At 38.5% G+C, this 23,789-nt stretch overlaps 1 protein-coding gene across 1 annotated transcript in view; it reads right to left on the reverse strand.

Annotated features, from left to right (window-relative positions):
• Positions 1 to 23,789, reverse strand: part of LOC117188661 — a 53,695-nt gene that overhangs the window by 14,725 nt on the left and 15,181 nt on the right. The window contains exons 3-4 of the mRNA XM_033392846.1: positions 22,123 to 22,320; positions 19,108 to 19,272 (exon numbers count right to left, since the gene is read on the reverse strand). Of these exons, the coding sequence (XP_033248737.1) occupies positions 19,108 to 19,272; positions 22,123 to 22,320 (363 nt within the window). The remainder of the gene's footprint in view (positions 1 to 19,107; positions 19,273 to 22,122; positions 22,321 to 23,789) is intronic.

The following is a 23,789-nucleotide window of genomic DNA, read 5'->3' on the forward strand; positions in this document are numbered from 1 at the left end:
AGAGAGACAGGGCGAGAAAAAATGAAATTGTTTTCTTGATGCTGGCTATAATAATAATACGATCCAATGCAGATTCTGCAGTCTAAAAGATATGGTCATTCTCTACGATTCTGCGTTTTTGGTTTTATCGTATCTTTAAAAATGTGGATGCCACATGAAGGGGACGGTCAGACGGACAGACGGACAGACAGACAGAGCTCAATCGACTCGGCTATTGATGCTGATCAAGAATATATATACTTTATGGGGTCGGAAACGCTTCCTTCTGGACGTTACACACATCCACTTTTACCACAAATCTAATATACCCCAATACTCATTTTGAGTATCGGGTATAAAAAAAGAGCATGCAAACAACGCAGAATTTTTCAACCTTTCTAATGGTGCATCGCAAGATCGCAAGCGAGAAATGGACGATTGTGAGTGTGCAGTTTCTTTTCGGCACATTCCTTATGCCAGCGGACCGCAAAGGTTTTGACTATCGCGTGTGGTTTGATGTCCGGTTGCTTTCATATTTTGAACATCTTTCTGGGGCTTTGCCAGGGCTATGGTAACTGTCTTTTAATTTGATTTTCTTCGGTAAATACATAATCCGTGTAAGGAATCTACTGTACTTTGCACAGATCAATGTTAGGTTATTGCTATGGTGCTCGGGTATATCGAATGCAATGGCGTTGCTCCAATTATTAATGCAGATCATAGCATAGTTTGGGGTTGGTGCGTGCATGCTCTGGTTCTAGAACAGCTGAGCGAAACTTTCGCGTGCGTCAATAATCTCTGCCCAGAAGAGAACAATGATCTTGTCTCATTGGAAAAATCAGAGAAAACGGTATGTTATAGTGCCCTGTAGGGAAAATTAGTTTTTCTTAGTCCTTGGGGCTTTTTGTTTAGCCCATATGGCCCTAGTCGCGGACGGCAGCTGACCAAGCTCCAAAGTTGTGCACCCACACCAAGCCAGAGATCATCAGCCGTACCTAGGTGTGGGGCCGAGATGTTTTCTTCATTGGAAACTATTGGATAAATTCCACCGTCACGGATACATAACCACCACCTGCCATAACCCATGCGCCAGCCCGAACCTGTGCGCAGGCGCTATGCCTGGCAGTTGTCGCGCTAGGTGCTGATAACCGATCACCCCCCTGTTGCTCCGCTAAGCAACTTTCTGTAACGGCCTAGAAGAAGCCGTGATTAGTCAGCTCTCACTGCGCTCGGTCGTGTTTTCGCTATTTCGCTTTATTACTGCATCGATTACGTGTATCGATTTGCATGCAGATGCAGTTAAACTATTAACAAATCTACCTTATTTGTTATAGCAGTGTGACAACTGTGTGGTTGCGAATGACTCCCATTCGAAAATAGACGAGCTTAATGACAAGGTTCTGAAGCTTGAAAGCCTTTAACGGGGGCTTAAGTCCGATTTTCAGAATGCCCCTTCAATCAATTCTCATAAGCGGGTGAAGCCGACTGCTCCAAGGAAAGATTCCAATAGGCCAAAGCCGGCGTCCGACTTAATGTCTCCACGGTTAGTGGCCGCCACATCGACTTAAGTTGGTTGGGATCAGCTGCTGCTCCCCCACCCGATTTGGAGGGCTTCGTCACAGTCAATTTACTACCGCGTCGGGGCCAGAGGCGGTGGTAAAATTTGTTGCCGATAAGCTCATGATGCTTTGACAGCAGTTAATCTGTGTGCAGCTGTGCCATTGCGGACGTCCGTCCACGCCGATTCCAAAAGCTCCAGTTCCATCCACTTCAAAAAACCCATGGTGAGCATCGCCTCTGGTTTTATGATCGCCGCTTCTCCACAACATATTCTGCTTTCACTTTTTCGCCTTTTTGCTATGAGCAACAGCCCGTTGTTTCATTTTTGGCAATCCTCTCCGACACAACGAAAAAACATTGATTTTTCGATCTCCGCATTGTGCGATATTCGCTCGGCTGCTGCTGGATCAGATGACGATGCTCTTGCTGGCGCTCTCTCTCGACTACATGCGCTTCTGACGTCATCACCACAACAACAAACGCATTGCTTCTTGTGTTATGCTTGCGCCGTCGCTACTCTCGACACTTGGGAAGAGTCAGCAGCCCGTCGTGTGCTCTTATGCACAACACTCTCTTCAGCATCATCACCCAGATAGGCTCTCTCAGCTGCTTCCCTACCCTATTTCCTGGACGAAGATGGTGTGCTACTGATTCGGACTGCAACGCTTGGGCAGGTTCTAAGCATGGTTGAAAAATATAGCGGGCATGCGCAAACTGGCTACCTCTACGTGTGACTTCGACATTGTCATTTTGGTTGAAACCTGACTGAATGCAAACTTTTTCGACAACGAATAATTCGATCCTAACCTTTTCCATGTGTTTCGTAAGGACAGAGTTTGTGCCAAAACGAAGCTCTTCAGAGGAGGTGGGGTCATTGTGGCCGTCGGACGCACCCTACGCTGTAATCCGAGTTGTCTCCTGGATGGTGACTGTTCTGGATCAGATTGGTGTGGCTGCTATGAGATCTACAAGGCGCACAAAAACATTGCTAAAATATGTGGTAATCTGCGAGACCGTCAGCACCTTCGTTAATTGGGCTTCTGTTCTCTCGCATCCTAGTGCTGACACTTCCTATAGTGTTTTCTTGCGTACCGTCCGTCGTATTATTGGTAATAATGCTTCCAGAAGGGTGCATGGCTCCTATAGGCTACCGTGGTATACGAAGGGTCTTGTGAAATTTTTGTGCAACCAGTATATTGCCGTCGTTGAAAGGGTACTTAAAATCAATTCCAGGCCGTTTTGGCATTTCATAAATTCCAAAAGGTCGACGAGCTTTTTTCATTCAACTATGAGCCTGGGTAACTTGAGCGTATTATTGGTAATAATGCTTCCAGAAGGGTGCATGGCTCCTATAGGCTACCGTGGTATACGAAGGGTCTTGTGAAATTTTTGTGCAACCAGTATATTGCCGTCGTTGAAAGGGTACTTAAAATCAATTCCAGGCCGTTTTGGCATTTCATAAATTCCAAAAGGTCGACGAGCTTTTTTCATTCAACTATGAGCCTGGGTAACTTGAGCGCTAATACGGATAGTGGTATAGCAAACCTTTTTGCTTCTTTTTTTTTAGCTTAAACGCTATTCCCTCGGTGGTCAAAATCGGCACACTTAATGTATCGGAGGTGGATATTTTGGAGGCAATGATGAGTTCGATAATTCTAATAAAACCGACTGGGATGGCATTTCTGCCTGCCTGCTTCGCAGCTGTGATGTTGCGTTCTATCAACCTTTCAAAATTCTCTTCACAAATTCGCTGTTAACGGGTCGGTTTATTGGCAACTGGAAAGCTGCCACGATTACGCCAATTTTTAAGAAAGGTGCCAAAAATCTGATCTCCAATTATCTCCAATTGCCAAACTCAGCAATGTGTCAAAACTTCTAGTGCGAATCATTGCCAGAAAGATCACTTTCCTCATGAGGTCGTACATTACCGCAAGTTAGCATGTTTTTATGCCGGGTAGAACTACTAATCTCATCGCTTTCGGTAATTTCTGCACTCATGCTTTTGAAATGCACTCTCAAGTAGATGTTGTGTATACTGATTTTGCTAAGGCCTTTGACAAAGTCTCCCACTGTGCCTTAGGGATTCATTCCTTCCTGCTCCGTTAATTTAGGTCATATCTTGAGCGGCGAGAGTATGTCGTATTGGTAAATGGAAAGCCTTCGGACACATTCTTGGCTACTTCCGGCCTTCCACAGGGAAGTGCACTTGGTCCACTTCTGTTCTCAATTTTTATCAACGACAGATCTCTTAGCATTCAAGCTTCTGAGCATCTGCTTTATGCTGATGATCTTAAAATCGATCAAAATGTATCCTTCTTCATTGGTGCAGACTTAATTCGCTCCCCCTCAACGTTACAAATTTTGCTTACAATCTTCAATGTGCTGGCCTCATATTCTGTAGACGGAAATACTTGACAAGACCCCTGCTTGTCCGACTCAAGTTTTTTTTTTTGCTCAGCATCTGAATTTTATATTGCCAAAACCCTATGCTATGTTTGGCTTTGTTAAGCGTAATTCATCCCAGTTCAAGGACCCATATACGAGGCTTAGTTTGTACTCATTCCTTGTGCGCTCACGTCTTGAGTACGCTTTCATGGTCTGGAATCATGGTCTGGGGTCGTTCAAATTTCACGCATTGAGAGATTGCAAAGAAAGTTTCTGAAATGTAGACTCCAGCCTGTGCCCTTTTTCATTCCGTTGCAGTCTTATAAGTGTCGCCTCGTGCACCTCTCCTCCCTCGAGAATCGAAGGTCCATTGCGGCTCAGATCTTTATAAATGTCTTTCTAATGGTAACATCGATTGTCCTGACCTGCTTAGTGGGATTAGCTTGAGTGCGATCGCCAGGAGCCTAAGGACCTATTGTTGCTTTAATGAGCCCATTGCGCTGCCAGCTGAGATGCGTTTTGACTCTTGCCAGGGGAAGAGAGCCGTCAGACGGTTGCTTGTAGATATCTTCCTTTTCCATAATTAATTTTGTTTCTGTTACTATCTTAAGTTAGAAATAAGTTAGACTACCCAGATAAGGATGTTTTGATTACGTTGGCGAATAATAAATAAGTAAGAAGACGCTAAGGATACGGAATAAAATTGTTTAGCTCTATTTACATTAACTATAAATTTTGATCCTTTTGACCCCTTCTATTCGTATTTAAACTCACTTCACCTCCACCTTACAGTCTTCCCCCGATAGCACCGCAGCCAGTTAAATTACCAACAATTAATTACTTTTGTTTGTTGAAAAAAACCTCCCTAATATTCATATTTCCCCCTTACACCATTCGACATGGACCAACAGTATATTATTTTCACAGCTTCCCCAACGAAAGGCGCCTTTTAGCGAGGGACTGTAATGAAACTGTAAGTGAATTTATTTTCTCTTTTGTCGGTGCAGCTATGCTAATGCAAAGCTCGCGATAAGAAATTTCCGCTTTGGTCTTGCATTGCTCGCATTCGATGCATTTCTTTAATGCATTGGACCTTAAAAGATATGTACACTGACCAACACAAAAATAATTAATCTTGGAATTTGATTGCGGATCATTAGTATTACAAACGTATCTTTCGGGCCTGATGTTTGTATGGCTTTAATATGCTTTTGATAACTTCATACTTTTTGTTATTTTGTACCTATATATATAATATTTTTTAGTTTTTTTTTAATCTAAGATGAGTGAACATATACCCTCTCTTTTTTTTATCTCTATTATTGATCAAATATGAACATATTATCGTCGAAACCATGCCACTTTCGGCCCCTTGCAGAACGTTCAAACATAAACATGTTATTGTACACATTCACTCATGTATCCAAAAAAGGGATCTCTAAAGAAATCACATAAAGTAGATAAGTAGTGACAATTCGGGGTAAACAAAGATATGTAGCCCATTAAAAGATACTACTAAAATAACCCTAATGTAAGCATGCACTCAAATAGACACCCGCAGTAAAATGTATCCTTTGCGTAGGTCTAATTATAGAATACAAAATTGTACCTCCTACCTCATGGTCAAATCATATATAAGGCTCTGATTTTAAGAATAAAATTTAATTTGAATTTACAACTCAACTCGCAAATGTCTAGACTTTTCTTTTAAGGTCTTAACATTTTGGTTCTTCGAGACTCTCCGTTGTTTCCCTCCTGTGTTAAGAGCACGGAGTTAAACCAGCTCTTTTGAGACTGAACAAGTGTCTAGTTCACTGACAGCTAAAGGTAGCCAAATAAAAATTCTGATTTCCCTCCTATAGGAAGGAACAGAGTGTAAAATGAATTAATGAAACGTAAGTTTCAATTAATAATTTGGAAAAATACGAGCTGGACAGGCTGTATTTTAATAGATAACGAAAGATGTATATCTATTGTAACTGAAAAACGAGGGGGAACTATGTGAGTTGCTGCGGAGACCGCAGCTCTACATTTATACCCGATACTTAGTCAGTATGGCTCTCCTCCGGCAGACGCCGCTAATATTAAAAGACACGACAAAGAGTGTGGGTGTGGCGAAATTTTGACACGAAACGGTGAAGGTCCGATATCACAGGAGTGTGGATAACAAATTTGGTTGCTCTGGCTCTTATAGGTTCTGAGATCCTTGAACTCATATTAGGCAATTGGCAAAACCGACCATGAAACCTGTGTGTTAGAGAGAGACAGAGTGAGAAAGAATGAAATTGTTTTCTTGATTCTGGCTATAATAATTATACGATCTGGATCAGATCTCTCGAAGATATAGTCATCCTCTACGATTCTGCGATTTCAGTTTTCTCGTATCTTTGAATTTGTGGATGCCACAGATTTTCGCCCTTTGTGGGGGCGTTGCTCTAGCTCTTATAGTATTTGAGCACTAGGCGCTGATAGGGACGGACAGACGGACGGACGGACGGACAGACAGACAGGGCTCAATCGACTCGGCTATTTACGCTGATCAAGAATATATATACTTTATGGGGTCGTAAACGATTCCTTCTGGACGTTACACACATCCATTTTCACCACAAATCTAATATACCCCCCCCAATACTCATTTTGAGTATCGGGTATAATAAAAAATTTTCGCGACGGTGGCGTTTTCGAGGCCAGAAAATCGAAAAAAAAAAATAATAATCCGAAACATCGAAAGTTCTTAATGGTTAGAAATTAAAAAAAAAGGTGGCAAATAACTGTGATTGTAAAAAAAAAAAAAAAAAAAAAAATTGGTTTGTGTGTGCCCACTGTGCCAGCAACAATAACTGCAGCGACATCAGTAGCAGCGACAACGACATCAGCAGCAGCGACTTCAGCAGCAGTAACAACAACAGCAGAAGCAGAATTCATCAGCTAGGTCAGATATTTTAAATTTGTTTTGTTAAGCCTAATTAAGTAACAAATTAAAGTAAGATGTTATCGGAACAAATAATTAAGCTATTAGAGGCTCAAGCCTCGATAGCAAAGGAGATTAAGAAGATCGAAGCTGGTCATTTGACCAGAAATAACAAAGTTACAAACAGTGGAGACTGGAACTTTGAGGGAAGACAGAGAGCCCAAAATTGACAATAGCATAGAAAAAGTATCTGAGGAAATCGATAGAACAGTGGAAAACCTGAGGACACATTTAGAGCAAACCATGCAGAGGTTTGATTAGGCTAAAATGGGAGAGTGTAGAATGAGAAAGGAAATATGTGTCGATTGCTTGATCTGTGCTTTGTATCGGATCCGACCATAGTGTTGTTAACCCGAGCCCTTCCGCTCACTATACCTGAAGACGCCTACCACCCTACTTTCGAGGTTTCGCTAGATATAGGACCAACTGTATTGGATCGGTCGAGTAGGCTGCCCGAACGTGTCCGCTGCTTTCGTAAAGCCGAGTTTGCGAAGCTTAATAACCTCATTAGGGATTTTGATTGGTCCGCTTTGTACTTGTGCACTGATATCATAACAAACATTTTTTACAATGCTCTTGGCACATTTTTCGATTCTTGTGTCCCGCTTTCTTGTCCGACTAGATCTGGAAAACCCCCTTGGTTTACCAAAGAGTTATCCAGTCTAAAAAACTTAAAATCAAGACTTTATAAAAAATTTCAAGAAGTGGGTTCTCCTACTTCTCACTCTCGCTATGTATTAGCTCGGTCAAACTTTTCAGTTCTTAATGCTCAATGCTATAAGAGCTACCTATCTCGATGCAGGATACGTTTTTCTCAGGACCCTAAACAGTTTTACAGCTTCGTAAACAGTAAGCGTAGAACGTCCGCACACCCATCCTCGCTATCATTTTGTAATACGTCGGCAAATAATGATCAGGCAATTGCCGATCTTTTTGCCCAATTCTTCCAAACCACCTATTCTGAGGAAAGCTACTCTGGTCATCCGTACCCATACGGTTTCCGAGGTCGAACGGCATTTTCAGTCCCTTGTTAAATGAATGTTCCCTACTTCATGATCTTCGACTAGTTAAGCCGGTGTTTTCACCGGGTCCAGACGGGGTTCCAGGTTGTGTACTCAGGTACTGCGCCGAGGCTCTGTGTGGACCTTTGCTTAAACTATTCACCCTGTCCATTGATTCTTCTTGCTTCCCCCCGATCTGGAAGGAATCGTTTATAATTCCTCTCCATAAAAAAGGTAGCAAGTCTGATGCAAAAAATTATAGAGGTATAGCAAAGTTATCCGTTATTCCTAAAATGTTTGAGAAGGTTTTAACTCCGCACTTGCAACATCTCTGCAAGTCACTTATATCTCCACCTCAGCATGGATTTATAAGGCGGCGATCAACCACCACGAACTTGTTAGAGTTTACCTCTTTCATTATTAAAGGCTTTCAATGTAACTTACAGACGGATGTTATTTACACCGACTTTAGTAAAGCATTCAACTCTGTAAACCATTCCCTTTTAGCGCATAAACTTGACCTTTTAGGGTTTCCGCCCAACCTCCTGAGATGGATTTCTAGCTATCTTTGTTCTAGGTCTCAAAGAGTCCTCTTCAAAAACTCCCTCTCTTTACCAGTAAAGGTTTCTTCGGGAGTACCACAAGGCAGCCATCTAGGCCCCTTACTCTTCACACTCTTTATTAATGACTTACCTTCAGTATTAACATACTCTCGAGTACTTATGTATGCGGATGATGTTAAACTCTGTGTCCAGTACAAGGACATTTCATTTCATTCTCGCTTGCAATCCGATCTCAATAACTTTCAGTCATGGTGTTGTGCAAACTTGTTACACCTTAATGCCTCGAAATGCAAAGTTATGACATTTCATCGTTCTAGCCCTTTGTTGGCTCCCTACACCCTATTTGGTGGTTCTCTTGAGAGAATTACCCTGGTGGATGATCTGGGTGTTATGTTAGACCCCAAGTTAAAGTTTTCCGAACACATTTCTACCATGGTAAATAAGGCCATGGGCGTGCTTGGGTTTATAAAGAGGTGGTCAAAGGAATTTGACGACCCCTATATAACAAGACTCTCTATACCTCGGTTGTTCGTCCGATCTTAGAATACGGCTCCTGTGTATGGTGCCCTCAGTACAAAGTACACCAGGACCGTATAGAATCAGTACAGAAAAACTTTTTACTCTTTGCTCTGCGGGGCCTTAACTGGGATGCGGGTGTAAGACTCCCATCTTACTCTAGTAGACTACTATTAGTAAACCTCCCATCCTTAGTTAACCGTAGAAAAATGCTTGGTGTGATATTTATGCACAACTTGATCAGGGGCGACATAGACAGCCCTGATCTGTTGAGCCGCATAAACTTCACGATTCCTATTAGACTGACTAGAAATTTTATACCGTTGTTCCTTCCACTTTGTAGATCGAATTATTCCTTGCATGAACCGTTTAGGGTCTTATGCTCGGATTATAATTCCCTCTACCATATTATATCCACCACTAATTCTCTTACTCTTATTAAATTATTAATCCTTACACATCTTTCTATTAATTAGTAACTGTAGTGGTATTTGTATTTTGATTGCATGCTTAGTTTCTTAGTAAGTTTAGTACTAATTTTCCTCGAATGTTAGTCTAATAGCTATCTTTCTTGCATGTTCGCGTTTGGTTCGGCTACGCACCGCGCGTCATGCGGTAGCGCCCCTCGGTCGGTTGGGCGGGAGGAGGGCTGCGTTTCTGCTGGTGTCACACGGGCCACTTGACAGTGCAGTAACTGCATCGCCTCTTGAAAGATGCAGTCATTGCATGTCAACGTCCAAAGAAAAAATGTAGTTCCTCAGTAAAAAAACTGAGCTCAAAAATTAAGGAGTTTAATCATAGCTATGAAACAAACGACAGCTTCAACGAGCAGATCGTCGAGTTGGACTTTGATATTCAAAGCATGTTAAGCAACCTAGAAGTTAGGATGCAAACCCTAGCTGAGGGAAACAGCATGGATACTAAAGGGGCAACGATAAAAAAGAAGATATCGATTTGCCTGACCTTCCGAAAGTGGAAGTACATTCTCGGGCGAAGAAAAAGAGTGGGACGGCTTTTCACAAATATTTTGTGAATTAATTCATAACAGAGATAGTCTAAGTACATCTCTAAAATTCAATTATTTGAAAATCGCGATAAAGGGTGAGGCACGGAGTATGGTAGCTCACCTTTTAACTGGGCCGCTGAAGAATTAAAATGCCGCTTGGGAATTGCTGACCAAGCGGTATGAAAATAAGCGAAAAATTTTTTCGGATCAGCTGAATCGATTACTAGACTTACCAATTCTAGATCACGATTCAGCGAAACATATTAAATGGTTTTCGGTTTCTATAAATGAGTCAATACATTTAATAAAATTAAAGTCACAATTAACAGAAGAAGTTGATGTGATTTTCGCGCACATAGTGTTGAAAATGTTCCACAAAGATACTTTACAATTTTATGAAAGTCATATAAAAAGGACAAAAGAGATCCAAGCATTGCCAGATGTAATGGAATTTTTAGAACATCGGTACACTTCTCTTTACACGTCGCAGGATAAAGAGTGGGAACCGTTGAAAAAAGTAGTGCAATATGGTAAAATAAAAGAAAATTGTCCGCTATGTAAAATGGCAGGATATACCATAATTCACTGCTATAAGTTTAAGGAAATGAGTCCGATACATAGGGGCCAGTTTATTAAAAAACAGCGCCCTTGCACAAAATGCTGTAGGCATGATATGTATAAGAAATGCTTATCTGAAATTTTATGTGGGATTTGTAAAAAACCATACGATGCTCCATATTCCCTACGAAAAGAGGGAAAATGTTAACACTTGCTTGACAAAAGAACAAGCGTTCTTAGCCACAGCACTTATACAAGTAAGGGCAAGGAATGGTGGCTATCAAAACCTTAGAGCTCTCATTGATTGTGGGTCGCAATGTACCATAATTTCAGTGCAAGCTGCGCAAATATTAAACTTAGTACGAACGAGGGGGAACGTTGTGAGTTGCTGCGGAGACCGCAACTCTACAGTTATACCCGATACTTAGTCAGTATGGCTCTCCTCCGGCAGACGCCGCTAATATTAAACGACACGACAAGGAGTGCGTGCGAGAGACAGAAAATCAGTCTGAGCGTGACGTCGGGTGCTGCGTAGCCAGTGCAAATTGATTTGTTCCTTTTGGCTATAAAAATGATCTGATCTGATCCAGATTCAGCAATCTGATATATATGATCATTATCTATGATTCTGCGTTTTTAGTTTTCTCGTATCCTCAATATTGTGGATGCAACAGATTTTCGTCCTTTGTGGGGGCGGAAGGGGGTGGGGCGAAATTTTGAGATATACGTTTTATAGTGAGATCTAACAGGAGTGCGGATACCAAATTTGGTTACTCTACCCTTAATAGTCTCTGAGATTTGTGAATATCCCCAGATTTTCATCCTTTGCGGGGGCGGGAGGGGGTGTGGCGAAATTTTGAAACAAACTCGTCTCGGTCCGATATATTAGGAGTGTGGATACCAAATTTGGTTGCTCTAGCTTTTATAGTCTCTGAGATCTAGGCGCTAATGTTTTACTCTAAGCAAAGCCGGCTATGCTACGTGTGTGTTAGAGAGAGACAGGGCGAGAAAAAATGAAATTGTTTTCTTGATTCTGGCTATAATAATTATACGATCTGGTTCAGATTTTGCACTCTAGAAGATATAGTCATCTTCTACGATTCTGCGTTTTTAGTTTTCTCGTATCGTCGAAATTGTGGATGCCACAGATTTTCGCCCTTTGTGGGGGCGGAAGTGGGCGGGGCAAAGTTTTGAAATATTTTTGTAGCAGTGACATATCACAGAAGTCTGGATCCAAAACATCGTTGCTCTCGCTCTTATAGTCTTTGAGCACTATGTGCTGAAGGGGACGGACAGACGGACAGACGGACGGACGGACAGACGGACAGACAGACATGGCTCAATCGACTCGGCTATTGATGCTGATCAAGAATATATATACTTTATGGGGTCGGAAACGATTCCTTTTGGACGTTACACACATCCACTTTTACCACAAATCTAATATACCCCAATACTCATTTTGAGTATCGGGTATAAAAAGAGCGAACACCGAGGTAAGTGGAGTATCATCTACAGACTCTTGCACTTCAAAGTACACAAATTTACCTTATCGGTAAAAACTCGTGATTGAAGCAATTATTCTTCCGAAACTGATGGATTATATCCGGTTGCACCAAATCAAAAGGTGATAAATTTATTGTGGCGACAACAATTGAAGTTGGAGACTTAGAACGGTTCTGGGAATTGGAAAGTGAAAAGAATGACGTAGAAGAAGATGTGTGCGAGGAGCATTTCTTGGAAACAACAAGAAGAGATGAGAATGGCAGGTATGTGGTCTAACGACAAAGCTGAGAGTTGTTTTCGATGCCTGAACAAAAACCACAAACAATAAAAGTTTAAATGATATCATGTGGGTTGGACCAAGAGTCCAAAAAGATATCTTCGATATTATGGTGAAATGGCGTAAATGGCCATTTGTAATATCTGCGAACATTGAAAAAATGTACCGGCAAATTAATGTTGATAAAGACGATCAACAATATTTGCATATTATTTGGAGGGATAATCCAAACGAAAAGTTAAAAGATTATAAACTTACAATCGTTACGTACGGTACAGCTTCAGCACCTTACTTAGCAACCAGGGTGCTTGTTGCAATAGCAGATAATTGCAAAAATCAAGCAATTAGGGAAATCATAAAGAATGATTTTTATATTGACGACCTGATGACAGGTGCCGACACGATACCGGATGCTAAAAAACATGTAAAGGAAGTTACCCGGGAGTTTAATAAGGTTGGGTTCAACTTAAGAAAGTGGATAAAAAATATCCCAGAAATTATAGAAGGCATTAGAGACGACCAAGAAAATAAAGTATTAACCATTGAGGAGAATGAATCCGTCAAAACCTTAGGACTACAATGGGAACCGGTTAAAGACGAGTTTAGGTTCAATTTCCACTATGAACCAATTAAGAAAACTAACAAGAGAATAGTATTATCTACCTTAGCCAAGATGTATGACCCCTTAGGCTGGTTGTCTCCAGTGACACTTGTCGGAAAATTATTTATTCAAAAACTTTGGATAGCAGACAAAAATTGGGATGAAGAATTATCAGAACAGGATACTGGGGAATGGAATTCGTTTAAAAATAGTTTAACAGAGTTAGAGAGCATTCGGATACCAAGATGGCTAAATTCTCAGACCAATAAGTCGATGCAAATTCATGGGTTTGCCGATGCATCCGAAAAGGCTTATGCTGCCGTAGTGTATGCCAAGGTAGATAGTTCTACAATTATAATAGCCAGCAAAAGCAAAGTTAATCCAAAGAAGAATCGGAAAACTATTCCAAAATTAGAACATTGTGGAGCACATCTTCTGGCAAAATTAATTCAACGGGTGAAAATAGCGGTTGGAAGTAATGTAGAGTGTTATGCCTGGACTGATTCTACTATTACTCTAGCCTGGATAAAGAATGAAGACAATAAAGACAAGTTTATCAGGCGTCGAACTGACGAAGTAAGAAAAATTAAAGAAATTAAATGGGGACATGTTAGAACTGAAGACAATCCAGCAGATGTAGCATCAAGGGGCATTAGTGCAGATAGGCTACAAGATTTTAAGATTTGGTGGAAAGGGCCTCAATGGTTGGCGAAATCTAAGAAACATTGGCCAAAAGAGGAAATTGAAGAAAAATTAGTTGTTGGCCCAACAATGGTAATAGCAAAAAATAACATTTTTTGTGAATTATTACAAAAATATTCGTGTATGCATAAACAAGAAAGAGTCATTGCATATGTATTGAGGTTTATTCAAATCCAAACCAAAAAGAAAGAATTTCCTCCATTTTTGACAGTGAAGGAGATTAAGAGTGCCAAAGTATTAATAGTAAAACAACAACAAGCTATCCAATTAAGTTCCGAAATAGCTAGCCTAACTAATAAAAAGGAATTGGAAACAAAAAATAAACTATTAAGCTTAAATCCGTTCTTAGATAAAGATGGATTGTTACGAGTTGGAGGTAGATTGCAAAACTCCAACGCGGAATTTGAGGTTAAACATCCTTTGATTTTAGATAAGTGTCACTTGACGTCTTTAATTATCAAGAACGCACATAAAGAAACACTTTACGGTGGAATTAACCTGATGCGAAACTATATCCAGCAAAAATTTTGGATATTTGGGCTAAGAAATTGCTTAAAGAAAAAACTTAAAGAGTGTGTCACCTGTGCTAGGTATCGACAGAATACTGCAAAACAAATTATGGGAAATCTGCCGAAACACTGAGCTACAATGTCGCCCCCGTTTACAAATACAGGGGTAGACTTCGCCGGGCCTTACTACATCCGATGCTCTAAAAACCGGGGGCAGAAATCCTATAAGGGATATATTGCAGTATTCGTATGCATGACGACAAGGGCTATTCATTAGTCAGCGATCTTACTTCAGATGCATTTCTAGCTGCACTTAGAAGATTTTTCTCAAGAAGAGGAAAATGTGCAAACAAAATTTTCCGATAATGGAACCAACTTTGTGGGAGCTTCGCGCAAATTAGACGAGGAATACCACAGAGCCCTCAGAGACAACATTAAAGTGGTTCCAATATTAGAAAGAGAACGGATCGAGTGGCATTTTATTACCCCGGCAGGAACTCACTTCGGAGGTATTTGGGAAGCTTGGGTAAAATCAGTGAAATACCACTTAAAAAGGTAATTGGGGACAATAATTTAAGCTAAGAGGAAATGGCAACTCTATTATGTCAAATTGAAGCGGTACTAAATTCACGTCCTTTGTAGACAGCTACAAATGATATTGACGATGTGGATGTATGAACACCAGGTCATTTTATTATTGGAAGGCCAGTATTTGGCCCGATTGAAACAATTTCAGAGGAACAAATCGGGAATCTGGATAGGTGGAGATTCATTCAGAAAATGAAAAGAGAATTTTGAATTTAATGGAAAGAAGATTACTTGCACACACTGCAACAAAGAAATAAATGGAAAATAGGAATGCAGAATATTAAAAAAAGGACAGATTGTATTAATAAAAGATGAAACCTGTCACCCAGCTAGATGGCCCTTGGGAAAAATAAAAGAAATACATAAAAGTAAGGATGATAGCGTCAGAGAAGTAACTATAAAACATCAAGACGGGTTGATAAAACGACCTATAAATAAAATTTGTCCATTAGCTGGAATTGAGTCAGAAGAGCAAGACTCAGGAATGACTCCAAAAGAGACCAGAAGTACTCGTAGTAGTAAAAGGTAATTCAAATTTCGTGTATAGGAAGATAGCAGAGACAAGATCATTTTAGGTCGAATTAGAAAGGCAGGGTTGTTGGCTCATCAAAGTTCCAGTAAACACTAATGATAGAATTCAATGTAGTAACTCAAATCAAGAACTAATTGATCTTCCGAAACAAGGAATTTTAACAATAATAAATGATTGTACTGTGAGAACCGATGATAAAATACTAGTACCTCATCATGGTATTCAAACAGAAAGCTACGAGCCCATTTCATCCTTTTATACAAGTAATATAAGTAAAATACCAAAAAATTTTTGGAATCCATTAGCAATACGATTAATTAACCACACAGAAGAAATGGATAAGTTAAGAAACGAATTAAAATTGTTAAAAGAAGGTCATCATGTGTTAAAAGGACTTAAGTTCCATCATGTATCTGGACATGCGGCCTTGATTATCGGAATCATAATAATAATAATATTAATAATCTATTCCATAAGAGGAATTATACTTTAACGAAGCACGAAGACTGCAAAAGATAGCACTTCCCTACCCACTGTAATTGACTGTCAATGATTATCTGTACTTCTAATTAGAGCAATGTATGTATAAAGAAATGTACACAAAAAGGTTCACAAGAATCAAATTAAAAACCATGCCACTTTCGGCCCTTTGCAGAATGATGAAACATGAACCTATTATCATCGAAACCATGCCATTTTCGGCCCCTTGCAGAATGTTCAAACATAAACATGTTATTGTACACATTCACTCATGTATCCAAAAAAGCGATCTCTAAAGAAATCACATAAAGTAGATAAGTAGTGACAATTCGGGGTAAACAAAGATCTGTAGCCAATTAAAAGATACTACAGCAAAACACAAGTGGGGAAAACACTTAACCAATGCATTCTAAAAATAACCCTAATGTAAGCATGCACTCAAATAGACACCCGCAGTAAAATGTATCCTTTGCGTAGGTCTAACGATAATTATAGAATACAAAATTGTACCTCCTACCTCATTGTCAAATCATATATAAGGCTCTAATTTTAAGAATAAAATTTAGTTTGAATTTACAACTCAACTCGCAAATGTCTAGACTTTTCTTTTAAGGTTTTAACAATTATCTTTTATAAAAAAATCAAAATTTGTCTATCTAATTAATTTAGTTTTCACAGTTATAAAGCTTATGTAAACTAATACCGTCGTAAGTGAAAAATATATTTTCTTCGTCTTTTTTCTTACGTGTAATATGTAAATCAGAAATTTTTTCAATGAAAATTTGTATTTTTTGTTCTCTGCGCCGTTTTCGACCCGATAAAGTATATATTGTAACGATTGGATGATTAGAAAATAGTTCGGAGCGGAACCTAAATTCTCCCGAAAAAAAATCTTCCTCTTCCTCTCATTCCTAAAGCCTTCTCTGTTTCTAAATCTGAAATACGAACCGTAGAAACGTAACAACTGGTGTCAGAAAAGCGAATTTTGAGATTAGTTAAATAAGGATAGTTAAAAGTTAATCAGTTGAAGAGGGAATTGACTGAGCGGGGCTTACCGATGAGCGGTTTGAAAGGCAACCTGCTGTTGCAACCTGCAATGGTGAGAACAGCCTCAATGTTGAAGATTATAAGTTTTTGGATGAGCAATGCTCCAGGGCGACAGTGGTGGAGAACAGGCCGGCAGCGGACAATGGCCAATTAATGGCGATGTTGCGACAGCAACAGATGACAGTGAAAATTGAAAGTCAAGGTGCGGCGATAAAGGGTCAAGGCAACCAACAGCAACAGGTGATGTTGCAGATAAAGACACAAGCCTTGATGAGGGAATTCGGCAAGTGGAAAATCGCCAATTGGAATTGGGGTTTCCTGAAAACAACATGTCAACAGCCAAACCGAAACTCGCTACACTTTGTTTTGATGGCATAACAACAATTGTTGTTTTCACGACAGAATTTGAAATGTCAGCGTCGAGAAATAATAGGACGGAAGCTTAAGTGCTTGCCTCAAAGCGCTTGGCTGCTGAGGTGCTGCAATCGTGCCCTGGAACGTTGATATGGAGCTGACCAAATTCGGGAAGTTCATCGCATGGAACTGAAGGGCAGGGTACAACGTTACGGAGCGTCTCTTCAAGATTTCGCGATCGACATAGACCGACTGTCAAAACTGGCTTGCAATGATGCACCTACCGACTTTCTGGAAATATACAAGATCAATAGTTTTATAGACGCTATTAAGATATAGCTGAAAGCATCACCAGAGAAAATAATGGACTCATGATTTGCAGGTCTCACTATTAGAGGCGTAATGGGTGGAAGTGAATGTGTATTAATGATAATTAAAAGGGATTTAGTTAATGGAAATGTGGAGCCTGTGAATGGGATACGACTACAAAGAGTTACAGGTTGAACTCGCAAATAATGGGAATAATTAGAAGGAAAAAATCTTAGAGTTGCGAAGACGACATCATAATAGGAGTAGATTTTATGACCCATTATAGTTTTCCACTGGACTTGACGGAAAAATTTCTAAGATATGGGAATGCACAATTACCTATATGAGAAAACGGTGACAACAGGTACGTGAGACAAACGCATCGCACAAGGAAATGGCAAATAAAAAGATCGAAGCTGCAGTTCAGACCAAAACCGGTAACAGCAACAGACGTAACAGTTAAAATTAAGTAGAAGCTAATGTTAGTTAGAGTTAGAAGTTGAGTCCCGAGAAAAACGGAATAGACTACCAGAGGCGTTAGATCGCCACTCTCACCGGCAGCGAAAAGTTGCAATACCTTTCTTCAACCCGCATGAATGTTCGCCGTACGAGGACATCTGGAGGAGGTTTTCGGATAGTATCTGTCCCGTCCCTCCGTCCTGATGAGCGCCTAGATCTCAGAAACTATAAAAGCTAGAATAGCTCAATTTTGTATCTAGACTCCTGCGATATCACACTGTTGCAAGTGCATTCCAACATTTTGCCACGCCCCTTTCCTCCCCGACGAAAGTCCTCTAGCTGAACCCTCCACGAGGGTGGCGGCTGTGCAATGGACACTGCATTATCCCGGACAAGAGTAATACACTGTCGCTTGCAGTGTCGAGCTAAGACAATGGTCTAGCGTTTTCTCGATCTAACTGAGCTAGGGCCAATGATAGAGGTATTGGACTGGACGTTGAATTCTTTGCATTTGGGTGTAGTAAATATCTTCTTGAGTTATTACCAAAAAGATTTATTTTGGTTTCGTCGCTCCATAATATATTATTCCACTGTTTTAGACCCATCTGTTCCATACCATGCCAAATGAATTTTTGCAAATTGTTGCCTCATCTTAAAATTATTAACTCGGAGCAAGGGATTGTTTCGGTCTACGAACCGGCATATATTTTATTGCCAATTTAAGCGGAAATGGCTTTGGAAGATATGAACGGATCCTTTTTTGAAAGACTGATGATGTGTCTGTTGTTTTTGAAAGTTGTTTGCTTTCATCCTAGATTTTCAGTAAGCATTTTTTATTTTAATGCATTCTGAACAAGTCATACCGTCCTAGACACTTACCGAAAGACTTTTCGTATTTTTTTGAAGAATCTTATTTTTTTCTTCAGCAGTGCAATGCTCTTTGACCAGACCAAAAATACCCATCCAGCACAAATTTAAGCATAGAATTTAATAACAAGGGTACATTTTTCATTCAAATGTTTTGCAAGACTGCAACCTTTAAAAATATAAACAATTGACAGCTATGCATTCAAAAACATTCGAGCTATTTCATAACAAATTAGCACGATACCTAAGTACTTATTATTTTAACCAGTAGTGTAGATATGGTTATCGTTCTACAGTCTTATATCATATGTAAATATAGTTTATAAAAACTTACCAATATAGCTTGTTTAGAATAAAGTTCGGCATCACAATTGTCGCAAAGATATATATCAAAAGGTGGTGGTTCCACCATCATATGTTGTAAATTATCAATAGATGTAGTCAAATTTTTTTGTTGAAGTAACAAGCATTTTCTATTTTTTTGCTGTCTGTCATATGACTGAAATATAATAAATTAATTTAGTTAATTATGTTAAAGCCATACAAAATTCCGCAATTACGAAAACTTTTTCTGCTACAAATTTTTGATGCGCTTTTTTGTTTTTTTTTATTTGATATATTTTATATTCTTTTTATAATATCAAGATGAAAATTTATGGTTTTTAAACGGTATTTTTCTCAAGATACTGACTTTGTAAAATATTGACAATCAATCCATTAATCAAATAAATTCTCGAAATTTTCAAACAGCTGCTCTGGCTGCGACCTTTGAAAATTTAATAAGTGAGTAATATCAATTAAGTGGTCCAGTCCAATATTCAGAAACAAAAACTGACAATCGAACGTATGCAGCAACGTTTCGCATTGTCTTACATTTTGACACACCAGTTCACGGCCACGTACTCTAACTGTAAGCATTAAAACATTGAACAATAAATCCCTAAATTGAAATCTAATTCGAAGAAATATTTTTCGTAAATGTGGAATCAGATCCGCCGAAAAAGCTCATTGGCCTCCAATATTACTAAAAACAGAAATGGATTTTGATCTTGGGTTACAAATTTGCACAATCTTCAAATTGGGTATACATTTTTTTGTTATTAATAAATTAAATGTTAAATGATAATTTTTCAAGTTATTAAATGTAAAACAATTCGGTTTGTTTTGTATTGCATCCACGGAGGAATCTGACGCACGTTATAATAAACCTCTAAAATATATGCCGTTGGCCGAGATTGGTTAAATTTTAGGAGATTTTTTTATAGTTTAATAATAGATTAATAGAGTTCGTGGTAAAATTGTATTAAATTTTACATCCGATACTCAGTAAAAGTATGGCTCTCCTCCGACAGAGCGCGCACACTACACGATAACTGTGTATGTCAAAGAAAGAGAATGAGTAAGCGCGTGGAAGGCGTTGCGTAGCCACTGCAGTTTCATTTGTTCCGTGTGGCTATAATAATAATAATCTGATCTTATCTAGATTCAACAATCTGGTAGACATGGGCATTTCCATTAATTCTGTTTTTATGTCACAGATTAGTTAGATCAGTTAGTCTTTTGTAAGTGCTGGGCGAAATTTTGAAATAAGCTTGTTACAGTGTGATATCACAGGAGCCCGGATACAACAATTGTTTGCTCTAGCTCTTATAGTCTCTGAGAGATAGGCGCTCATCGGAACGCATAGACGGACAGACAGAGATAGCTTTTTGACTCGGCTCAAGAACATGTATACTTTATGGAGTTGGAAACGCTTCTTTCTGCGTGTTACACAAATTCAAATCCACTATAAAATTAATATATCCTTATAGTCTTTGAGTATCAGCTGCAGAAAAGCCAACATACGGAAGGACAGTGCTACACACATGATCATAATAATAGGTACACACCTACGTAGGCTTTAACATAACAATAACAGTTTTATTCAATATTTTAAACTTAAAATTAGTTCTCACGTATTCTTTAATTGTTTGTTTTCAATAAAATAAACTTGTTTATATTATAGGATAATGTTATAAAAGAAAAGAGATCCAATTTTACTTCTCAGTAAATATCAGGCTTATCAAAATAAGAGGTACAAATTAAAGGTTGTTATGAATCAAATTTTTTAACTGATTATTGTTTTTTTGTTTTTCTTAATTAGTATTTAAAAGTTTATATCAAGTGTGTCCACCACTATTTATTTATTTTATTTATTTATTCTGTTTTTAGCCTAGTAATAATTTCTGGCATACTTTTAAGAAGCGTTTGGCGGGTTTCTATAGGTGGCTTATACTTGGTGGCTTGGACGCCCTCCATAATTATTGCATATTTAAAATTGAAAACTTGGCTAATAATTTTGTTAAATCTCCCCACAAGTTTTCGATTGGATTTAAGTCGCGGGATTGAAAATGTAAATTTGTTCTTCCTTAAAAGATTTGGTCAAAAGCTTTGATGTGTGCTTTGGGTCGTTTTCTTTTTGAAATACCCAGCTATAGTTTGACAGTTTTTTTTCTGAAACATGGATTAAATTTTTTTCCTTTAGGCTGTTTCCTTCTCCACATTTGCTATCCGGCGCCTCCTGCGCAGTCTTTGGGATCTTTTCCAAAAGTTTGCCTGATAGTTATATTTTTTTTGGCGCATAAGTGGGACCGTTCTTGCTTTTCTTCCTAGAAGCCGTTGTTGTAGTCGTCTACTGCTGAATGCGTCTGACTTATATGAATAGTTCAAGACTTTAATGGGTCCTTAAATTAACCAAACATACATACATTTCATTCATTTGGCAATGGCCCGAAGAGACTAAGTGCCAATCGAACTTCTCCCACTGTAAAATTAATCTTTCGGCCCATTCTTGAAGGAAAAAATTAATTATTTTTTTATACTGTAGCTAAACTTAAATTTGATCTTTTATCTTTAAACTAACGCACGAAACTATGTAGATGCTTAAGCGTTAAAATACAATGATGAGCATATGAACAGGGAAAGTAATAGTATGAATGACTAGGAACTGTAGAAAACTAGAAAATTATCAATATAAACACTTCAAGTGCGATAAAACTAATTATTATTGAAAACTTTCAACGTGTACCTATTAATATGATCATGAGTGTATATTGAAATAGGGATTCTTTCTTATCGAAAATGTATAAATATAATGTGAAATGTTAAAAATTACCTCAGAAATTGTATAAAAACAAAATACTAAATAATACTCGGCTATAAAAACCGCTTCAGTTCTCTGAATCTAACTCACTTAAGGTAAAAGTCATATAATAGCAGTGGCGCTGAACTGAATAGGGTCGACAAAAAACCTTAAACATATCAAAATACGTAAAAAATTAATTAAAAATCGTTTAATATATGTACTTACCATGTTTTCATTCCGAAATGTTACCAACAATTTGTTGTTTCTTCTATCATATAGCGAGGTTGTTGAATTATAATTGTTTATAAATCTTAAGCTTGCATGTTCATATGCAGCTAAATCATTACAAAATCGTAATAAAAATAAGCTTTTGTGAAATTGATAGCAAATTACTACAATTTCTTTCATTTTTTCCATCCAGCTCTATAAGAATAAATAATAATTAATTAATATAAATAAATAAAACTGTAGACAAAAGTATCTATGGCCGAAGCATTGAGTTAGAACTTTACTTAGAGAATTTTTTCGTGAACATCAGATTTTACTGATAAGCCACACTGGGACAGCCACTCTGTCAAACATTTTAGATACTATTGATTTAATGGAATATCATACGAGTCTCCGTCTGCATACAAAATCCGGTTGCTTTAGTCTTTAGTGTATGACATGTATTCGCTTATTAATACATATATTCCTTCCTTCTGGCTGTTAAATACGTACTTAGTCAATTCTAAAATGAGTATGTAATCTTACGATTTATGCATATTTATACTTAAACGCCGGAATTGGTATATTTTTTACCAACTAGGGCAGGGATGTGATTGTGGTAGAGCATGGACAAAACAGACCGCTCATATCTATACATTTTTCTTTCACCTGTCATAAGAGGAGACAAAACGGTGTTGGGAGAGAGTAGCTAGAGCTCTAGTCTAGTTGTGTTAATTCTTGCACTTTGTTCATTCTGTCTCCACCCATGACCTATACGATTAAAACTTTTAAATATTTGGACGGGACGAGGAAAAGTGTATGAAAGAGAGACAGAACAATCGCGTGACAGGAAGGATTGTCCACGGATAATATAATTCTCGTATCTTTAAAGTAGTGGATGCCACAGATTTTTACTCTTTGTGGAGATGAAAGCGAGCGTGTCAAATTTATAAAACAATTTTTTCAATGTGATATCCCAGGAGTCTGCGCACAAACTTTGGTTGCTCAAGCTCCTAGTCTCAGAGATCGAATACAGACAGGCGGGCGAACAGACGGACATGACTTTATTGTAATGAATAGGCAGATCAAGCAGGCCGAGAGTTCAGTTTCCATTCCGTATTGATTGCGAATAGTCTGTCTTAGATCAGGGTTGTTGGAGCAACAATATATTAATTATTTTCTAAAAAGAAGTCTCCAGCAAATTCTTAAGTTAATCTTAATTATCTTAATAATCTTAATTTCTTAAGAAATTAACAATACAATACAATATTTCGGGAATTGACAATACTAGTGTCAATACGTTGGTTTTGATTTTGTTTACAATCAGTTAAAAATGGCAAATAGGGTCGATCAATTTGGCAAAACAATGAAAATTTTTAGAGAGGGTTTTCGTTGGATTATATTTCACAACTTCCGACGCGGATTATACCAACAAGAATGTTTTCCACTTCAATGCATTCCATTTTGCATGAACACTTAGTTATAAAAAAAGGTTATCAAATCTACTTGAGACTATCAAACCGTTTGCAAAAGGTACTTGCAAAAGTCAAGCAGACGAGCATTGATAACATTTTAGAAAAAGCTGGCCCCGATGCATCTTTCAACTATACTCTCTGGAAGCTTACAAGCCGATTTAAAAGAGTAGTCATGCCTAAATCGCCAATTAAAAATCCAGCAGGCGGTTG

This window comes from Drosophila miranda, chromosome 4 (assembly GCF_003369915.1).
Source record: "Drosophila miranda strain MSH22 chromosome 4, D.miranda_PacBio2.1, whole genome shotgun sequence".
Lineage (NCBI taxonomy): Eukaryota > Metazoa > Arthropoda > Insecta > Diptera > Drosophilidae > Drosophila > Drosophila miranda.